This window comes from Apium graveolens, chromosome 8 (genome assembly GCF_009905375.1).
Source record: "Apium graveolens cultivar Ventura chromosome 8, ASM990537v1, whole genome shotgun sequence".
Classification (NCBI taxonomy): Eukaryota; Viridiplantae; Streptophyta; class Magnoliopsida; order Apiales; family Apiaceae; genus Apium; species Apium graveolens.
In genome coordinates, this window is record NC_133654.1 from 86599328 (window position 1) to 86608879 (window position 9552).

A 9552-nucleotide genomic window follows, 5' to 3' on the forward strand; every position below is an offset into this window, starting at 1 on the left:
CCGAGTTCTCTAGTAGCTTTCCTGACTTCTCCAGAAGCCATTCTGGAGTTCTCGAATGACTTCTCTATAACATTAAATCTGTGACTTGTAGAGATCTTGACTTAGAGTATTTTTCCTAAAACAGCTTTATTCAACTCCAAACTTCTTCATAATTCTTCTAAGGCATGATCTTCTTGATCTTCTTCCAGATAAAATTCTTAGGCTTGATATTGTTTATAGAAAAAGGCCCCAGTCTGCTCCTTTGATATTTTTACAGACTTTAAATATTACAAGTACAAAATACAGATTAAGATAACAATACAACTTAGTTAGGATTGACAAAATGTCTTAGTCTTGTTAAAGTACATGCATATTTTTGACAACTACTAGAGATGCCTCCTTCACAAATTGCAACCAATACTCACCAAACAAAACAAATCCATATTCAAATTTTATATCAATACTCCAGAAATATTTTTCAAATCCCAATCTTATCATGAAACAACTTCTAGGTATACCAAGTTGGGTGCATGCATTTCGTGGCAGAACTTAAATGTGTTAAGACTTAATTAACAATAAGAAAAACATTGACATAATGATAATAATAATAAAAAAATTACATACTGCTATGAAGTCATCTGCAATTAAATGTTGGGGCTCAATCACCATTGTGTATAGCCCGCGTAAATTATCCAATGCATTACAGGAAAATGTCGAACGAAGCTTATCTACCTCAACATCAGTGAACATAGAATCCCCCGGAGTAATAATACGATTGATAGGATACTTCATCTCAATTGTATATGGATTATATATTTCAATTAGAAATTTACTAATACCATCATAATTCAAGATTACAAGATGATATGGCTTCATAACGAAAAAATCCATCATATCCTCCAATTCTTCAATGTATTCAACCTTATCATCAATTATACCAGTCCACATTTTTCCTGAATTAACCTGCAATGAAACCTTCTTTGGAAGAACTGTTCTTAACTGAGTTGAGAAGACTAATGGTAACTCCTATGAAGAAATTTACACAGATAAACAATCTTAATGAATTTGAAACTGATCCAACAAAATCATGATTGATAATCACGAATAGTAAAAATTCTTACCAGTCTCCCGCGTTTATACTTTTCAATCCAATTCGGACAAACAAAATTAATTTTGTATTGTCGTATATCCATTTTGGGGATGATTTTGAAGAACAAAGAGAAGTTACAGTAATATGCTTATAATCAACTATTTCACATACATATCTCCCCTCAAGACAACTAAGTAGATAGATGTTAAATTATTTTAATGTCCATTAAATTAGTATTAACTGCTGATTGCTACCCCCTTTATTCTCCAACAAGTAATACAAGTCAACATTGTAGTTTAGTAAAGCAATTTTTACCTTTAATTTTTTCCTGAGCGGAAACTAATTTATTAAAATTTAATGAAATTATGCTATATCAAAATTTTCAAGAAAATTAAAGCCAATTGTTAATAAACAATCATTTTTTAAAATGTGAAGGATGAACCATTTGTTACTAAGCACAAATTTTTTTTTAGAAAATTACAAAATTATCGTAAATAATTTGCTAAGCGTAACGGACACAATGACTAGTTATATGCCCAAATAAGTATTATCACCTTTTTTTCTAAAGAGAATCAGTATTAATTTTCACACAAGTAACCGGACAGTGAAAGATCAACATATCCAATTATCATTACATTGTAGGTATTGGGACAGATAACAAAAAAATAGTCAAAGAAAATCCCGCAAAAAACTTAGATTATTGACTACCCTGCAATAAGGCTAGTATTAGTATTACGAATAATACAAAATGGATACTATAAACTAAATCAATTTGCCAAAAAGCCCACAAGTCGTGACCAATTGGCCAGCATTGAATTTTGTTTGACAATTTCTCCTATATCTCTCTTTCACATTTCACATCCCAAAATATTCTCAAACAAATCTTTGTGAGTGTATTACACGCACGCTATTGATTTGTGCGTGCAACTTAACACCAAAACTTGTTTCTAAATCCTCGCAACACATCTAGACATTTAGTACAACCAGCCAAAGAAAAAGTAACACAAAAAGAGTTCAAACTTCAACAATATCAATCTAAATTTTCTTACACAATCTCTCCTCTATTATAAAATCTCTCTCCTCTATATAACTCTCTCTATCGCTCTCGGCTCGCTCAATTGACCCATCAATGAAAACCTCATCAAATCTCCAAGAAAACCAAAGCCCATCTCTAATCCCCTCACCAAATAGCCATGGCACCAACATTTCTGGTTCTAGCAAATCCGGCCACTCTACTCCGGTCACAAGATCCGACCCGAATAACCCATACCCGACAACTTTCGTGCAGGCTGACACAAGCTCCTTCAAACAAGTAGTTCAAATGCTCACCGGAACATCAGAAACCGCCAAGCTTGCTTCATGTGGGTCGACCCGACCCGACCTGGTCAGAAACCTGATCCCACCCATCAAGTCAGTAACCAAGAAGGACAAAGCCTCCAGGCTTTACGAGAGGAGAAATAGCCTTAAGAACTTCAAGATCAGTACTCCATTGGTTCCCGGGGGATTCGAGAATTATCTTGGGTCCCCCCGGACGCCTGAAGTGTTGTCTCCAAGCATGCTTAAGTTTCCGGCCTTAATTTTAAGCCCGGTGACACCACTAATACTTGACCCGTTTAACAGGTGTGGTAGCGCTCATAATGTTATTAGTACTATAGATATGGAAGCTGAGAATAAAGCTATTGCACACAAGGGATTTTATTTGCATCCATCACCAACTACTACTCCGAGAAGTGGGTCGGAGCCGCGGCTTTTGCCTTTGTTTCCGGTCACATCTCCGAGAGTTTCTTCAGGTGCTTCTAGTTTTTCATCATAGATTAGTTCGTATAAGATTATATATAATTTGGCATTTCATGAAACATCATCGTTATTGGAATTTTTAACTTCAGGTTATGGAAAATTGATCTTTCATAGAGTTTTTACCTTGCGTTGATGTGTATGGTTTTTTTAAATGCTCTCTGGTGATCTGTTTTTAATGTCTGTATATATGCATTTAAAAGTTGGGTGTAATATGTGATAAAAATGTGCTTGATTGGATTGAATTTTACTCAACTGATTTGAATATTTTGAGCATTTAATTTTTGTCAAAAGAGGGCGAGATGAGTGAGTTGAGGAAAAGGGGGGGAGGGGAGTCAGTGGAGTAAAGAAATGGTAACAGCTGTCAAGAAAAGAGAAGAGATTAATTGGGGAAGGAATCTTGACCTTTTAGATGTTTTCCTCTTTTTAATGCTGAGAAAGATGCCATGAAAGATAGGTATACTATGTGCATGTTAATAATTCAATGATTTCTTGTCACACTTTTCAATACAAGAAAAGGCCGTGTTCTCTTGTGGACGTATGTTGCAACATATTATATCGTATTTATATTCGGTAAGCATGATATATCAATAATTGAACCTCATATCATATCTCGTGCTACAATATACGTTTATCATGGTGCAGACGTACGTTAAACGTATGTTGCAATGAATTAAATCGTATCTATGTTTAAAAAGGACAATACACCAATAAGTTATGTCGTGTTGCATTATATGTTTGTCGCGGTGTAGACGTGTGTTGCAACATATCATATCATGTTTATGTTCAAATTTCAATAAGCACAATACAACAATAAGTGACCTGATATTATGTCTCGTGTTACATGATATGTTTGTCGTGGTGCAGAAGTGCGTTGCAACATAGTGTCTGTAAGCACGATACACCAGTACGTCAACCTCTATCTCGTATGCTACATTATACATGTGTCGGGGACTTGGATCCTACAAGAATAATGGTTCTGTTTTTTTTTTCTCTTTTTGAGGAATATGATTCTGTTTTTTTAACAACTTTGTGATCAATGTGGTTAGATATGAATTTGTTCATTTGTGGTGAATTCATTTTTAAAATACTAAACTCTGCATTAATAAAAATTGAAGAATTTTTATGTTTGTTTTCTGCATTTAACTTAGGCTTAGCAGTTGGCACCAATGCTTGCAAGTTGTAAGGCATGGATTTAAATTGCACACTTTTATTCCGGGAGCATGCTGCTTTCTGAAAGTTGTTATATATATTTAGTTTGGGCTACATTGAAGCATAATATACTCTCACGGAAAAATGATTGATTGTTCCTAAATTCCTGCTGAAAAAGTTGCTTGATTTTAAAGTTTTAAAACCTTTAGTTCCTTTAGAAGAATTAGGGGTTGAGGCAATTTTATTTTGTAATGCAATATGATGCTTATTCACGACTCACAAGCCCCTATTGTTGACCCTTGTGATAATATTGATATAAGAGAAAAGACAAAGATATGGGCCCATATGGCGATAAATTATTGAGATAACATAAAAATGTACAGGTACTTGTAAAAATTACCATAAATTATCACGTTTTAACATACAATTGGTGCGGATCAGGACCCAAAATATATAGAATTAAAAAGATAGTGAAAGTAGCAAACATGGAAAACATGTTGGTGATGAGATGATTGCATAACCTCTATGTTTTGTTTATTTGCTTTATTGTTGTTTTTAGATGACTTTTGTGCTTTTGGTTTTGGTTGGTGCAACACTAACAAAAAATTGTTGAAAATTTTATGTTATCCTCATCATCTGTACTTTGAAGTATGTTCCTGACTAGAGGAAAGGATGTCATTTAACACCATGTTATCTAAGCATATGGAGCGAAAATTCGATCCGATCCGATCCGAGGTCATTTTAGTGGATATGGATCGACCTATTAAAAATCCGATCCGATAAGAAAAATTCGATTATATATGAAGCGGATATGGATTTAGGTCGATCTGATCCGTTAATAACCCGATCCGATATATATATATATATAATGTAATAAAAATATTTTTAAATAATTCTAATTTTATATGTATTATTCTCGAGTGAAATTCTATTATCTATATTTCGTTCGGTTCAATCTCTGTAGTCTACTCCATTTCTATAACCCTGGTTCTTTTACCTTTTAAAATCGCATAACTCAGTCTCAATTCATATAACACTTTTATTTTCAAGTCAATTCCCGTTATCCTCGAGTCAAGTCCCATTATCCTCAAGTCAAGTCTCATTATCTATATTTCGTTCGGTTCGATCTCTATAGTCTAGTCCATTTTTATAATCCGAGTTCTTTTACCTTTTAGAGCCGCATAACCCAACTCTCAGTTCATATAACACTTTCATTTTGCAACATCAATTTTTTTCATTGTTAGAATTAAAATACTGTACAAAAAGCGAATTTTATTTTGTAATTTATCTTTGGACTTCGTTATATTCTACTTGTATTTTAATATTTTTCGAAATTGTCAATTTTAAAAAGATTTTGTAATAGATCTATGGGGCTATTACTTAGAAGTACATTTTGTGCTATTGAAGTTTAAAAAAATAAATATATATAAATGGAGCGGATATCCGATTCGAAATTCGTGATCCGAACGGATCCGGATATGGATCGGCCTATAAAAAATCCGGAGCCAATCCGATCCGATCCGAATCCGAAACCGAAAAAATAAATGGATATGGATATGGATATGGATTTAGGCCGATCCGATCTAAACCCGATCCATTGACAGGCCTAATGTTATCTATGGTCTAATCCCCTTGTAGCTAGCTAGTTTGTAGCACCAAGCTTGGTTACAGGACTTGAACATTTCGTTATATAATTCAGCTAAGCTTAGGAGAAACATATCAGAAAATAAATTTAAACAATTATGTAATTCTGGAAAATTAAATAACCAACATGTGATGTCCTATTTTTTTTGTAGATAGAAAAATAGTTTTCTTTCATATTATGATCACGAATGCTTATTATTACATTATTTAACTTACAAATTTAAATAGAACATAGTGATTTTTGTACAATTATATATTTGTTTTTTTGTATTATAGAGAAAAAAACCTAAATACATTCCGGATATAATTTTCACACCGAGGCAAAGTAATTCCTTGGTACATGTCATTGATGTCATTGCTTGAAAACAATGAAGTGGTCCATGAGTTCTAGGTTGTCTTGGGCCCTTCATATCAATCAAAATAGAAATGTTAATGTACCTTGAATACATCCATTCTTGAAAAGATCTTATAATAATAAATATATTATTTTTGTATGATGTAAGATATTATCTTTATATTTTATTATTATTATTAATTACTTGTTTTATTTTAAAATTATTAATAAATGAATAATAATAGAATTCTAATTAAACTTCAAATATATATGAAAAATAGTAAACACATTTAGTTATAATTTTTATAATAAAACCGTTAATAAAACATTACATTCAAATAAGAAAAGTACAAATATTAATTAAATCTTAAAACATCGTTAACTAATACTAATTCTCAGAATTAGTATATTCTTTCCACAAACGTTCTTCATCTCAAAGTTAAGGATCTCAAAACAACCTAAATAGTTATGGGCAATATTTTGACTATCTTGGAGGAAGTCAATTTAATTTGTCGGACTAAATTAATAATTTAGTTCGCATCGCATTTTCATTTATGTTGTGTTTCAAATTAAGTTTTATGTGTTGTAATTTTTATTTTAATATTTGAATGTATTCGTAATTTGAATTCAAGAAATGCAATGATATTTATTTAATTATGTTTAAATATTTTTTAATTTAAAATATTATCTAAATAAATAATAATAATATCCTAATATCGGTTAATTGCATTTATAAATATCCGAAATCAAAATTTTATGTAATAAACTAAAAGAAATACATTAAAAACTATTCTTTTAATTTCGGTCCAAATTTGGACCGATGAATAGTGTCAGCCTAAATTTGGGTCGAGATTTAGGCCACTGTTGAGTAAATTTAGACCGAAATCGGTCCAAATTTGAACCTTTAGGCCACTCTTGGACTTGGCCTAAGCCCCTCTCGAAATTTCTCTTCTTCCTCCCTGCAGAATTGGTATCTGTTGTCGATTTGTCGTGGCTAATGAATTGGTATATGTTACTGTACCTTTAATGATTTGTCTTCACAATTTTGTTAGCAACTCTGTTGGAGATGCTCCAACAAATTCTTTATACGGGCTTTTAAGTTTAAAATTAGAGATTGATGTTAAAATTTGAGCTTAAAAAGACTCTTAAAGACTCTTTAAAATTTAAAGAGCATCTTCTCTCTCCTCAATTCGAAGAAGTTCTACCTAACTCTTAACTTATATTTTATATTAAAATAATTTCTCATCTTTATTTTTCTCTCCCTCTTCTTTTGTTCTTTTATAACTTAAATGTAATTTATATTATAATATATAAAGAGTGAGTTTAAAAATTATTGTAAAAGATGAATCTATATTTTCTTGCTATAAGCTAATTTTTTATATTATTTTTAAAGAATGAGCTAAGAGTCTTCCATACTATTATGTGTTTTAAGTATCGGTTTTTCTAATTGGGCACACAATAAGCACTAACTCCTATGAGTTTGGTGCATTTTGATTGGTCCTCTAATCATAAATATTGATGGACCTCCTATATTTACAACAACTTCACCAATAAAAATGCATCAAACTTATAAAATTTAGTACTTATTATATACTATTGGGCACACATTAAAAAAACGTTTAACTATTTTACTCGTCTCAAGTAGTCTACAAGCACAAAGATGTTGGGCTTGGGTCCATTATCTGGTTTGAATCCTTGTATCAATAGGCAAAAAGCCAATATTTAATCAAACTATAATTTTTCGAGTCTCATATGCATGTATAAGTATAAAACATAGCTTATATGTATTATTATACAGTCTCCTAAACTAACTAATTTTGACTATACTTCTTAAATTTTTATGACTCTTCAAATATATTATTATAATCTGGTAGAATTAAACGCAAGTGACATATTTTTGTGAAATAATTGTAATAATTTAGAGGATTAAATGCAAGTGACATATTTTTTTGTGGAACAATACAGAAGAGTTTGATCGGAGTTGATGTAGTATATAATTTTCACAAAATTCATGTAAAAAGAGAGGAACAAAAGCTTTATTTTTGAACAAAAGACTAAATCAAAAACACAACTCTTTGTAAAGCTAGTGGGAAATCGTTTATTGGACCCCGAGTACAGTCCTAATGACAAAACAGTCAGGCAAAAAACATTACTATATATTAGCCCCATTCCTGAATAGATTATAAATAGAGCGGGAACCGCTCATTCGGGACCGGTTCGTATGGAAACTGTAAAAAATTCGGACCGAACTGGGCCGGTTCAAACCCGCCCAACTCGCTAAATTAGGTGAACCGAATACGAATACTAATTTCAGAACCCGGAATCGCACGAGCCCGCACGAGCCAAGCCCACTGTTAGGAAGGAAGGTTTCCGTATATTTATGGTATTGCATGTCTTCTTGATCCCGGTGTTAGGAAGGAAGGTTTAGAAAATATGTTAGAACATTATTATGCAGTGTTATGAGTTTCATATAATCATGTTTTATATGTAAATAATTGTTTATATTTGTTGTTTCGTCTTATAGATATGTATACTCCAAAAACTCAAAGTACTATACGACCGAAGAGTAGTAATACTTCTAGTAGGTTTAGTAGTACCATTTCATCTATACTAACCAAAAAATAAAAATGTAGAATTTCCGAGTCATCTACCGTACCTTCTTCTGCCACTAGTATGGTTCACGAATTTTTTTCATATAGTTATGAGTTAAATGATGATTTTCATATACTAACATGGTGGAAGAATCATGAGTTACAATTTCCGATTTTAGCAAAAATTGCAAAGGATATTTTAGTTGTCCTGGCTTCTACAATTGCGTCCAAATCCGCTTTTGATGCAGGCAGAAGAGTGTTAGATGAGAAGCGATCCAGTCTTGCGCCAGACGTTGTAAAGATTTTAGTTTGCAAAAAAAATTGGGATCAAGCCGATAAAAGACAACAAGGAAGAAAAGAAGACTCCGACGATGACGACGAGCCATTGATGACAATGGATACTTCATCCGAATCGGGAACCTCAACTAGCGGACAGCTTTAGAACAAATATTTAATGTAATTTTTAAGTTTTAATATCATTTGATTTGTAATTTTTTAATGTTTGATGCGGTTTGTTCTGTTTTTTTAGAGAGGAGTCCTCTCATTTGTAATTTTTTTAAATTAATAAAATTTATAAGAGGTACCGTTCTCTTTTTAACCAAAAATTTAAAATAATAAAATTAATTGATTACAATTATAATATTTCAAATAAATTATGTGACATAATAGAAAATAATGTTATATTTTATTATTTATTTTTTAATAAACATTGTTATACTAATTTCGAATTTTATATAGTAAAAAATATTTATTATACATCTTCAATACACGAATTTTCTATTAAAAAATATAAGTGATTAAACTCTATTTATATGCTTTGCTCGAGCAAGTTGTTTTGCTTTGCTGGAAGCCTGGAACACTGACAACTGATAAGTGACAACCCAAATATATACATTAACAAAGCAAGTTGCAGCCTGCAACTTAATCAAACCTGCACAGGCCCGCACACACAGCCCGGTTCATTCGTT

At 31.9% G+C, this 9552-nt stretch overlaps 1 protein-coding gene across 5 annotated transcripts; it reads left to right on the top strand.

Annotated features, from left to right (window-relative positions):
* The first annotated feature begins 2085 nt into the window (after positions 1-2085).
* Positions 2086-9041, top strand: LOC141678678 (VQ motif-containing protein 4-like). 5 transcript variants are annotated; one of them, XM_074485033.1, is made up of 3 exons: positions 2086-2859; positions 3731-3770; positions 4015-4442. In XM_074485033.1, exons 1-3 carry the CDS (start codon positions 2199-2201, stop codon positions 4118-4120), a joined length of 807 nt encoding a protein of 268 aa, XP_074341134.1. In that variant the 5' UTR covers positions 2086-2198; the 3' UTR covers positions 4121-4442. The 5 variants fall into 5 exon arrangements, with proteins under 5 accessions (XP_074341134.1, XP_074341133.1, XP_074341135.1 ...); XM_074485035.1 differs by lacking the exon at positions 4015-4442 and adding an exon at positions 8833-8866 and having other exon boundaries at positions 2088-2859; XM_074485032.1 differs by lacking the exons at positions 3731-3770; positions 4015-4442 and adding an exon at positions 8833-9041.
* Positions 9042-9552: the final 511 nt, after the last annotated feature.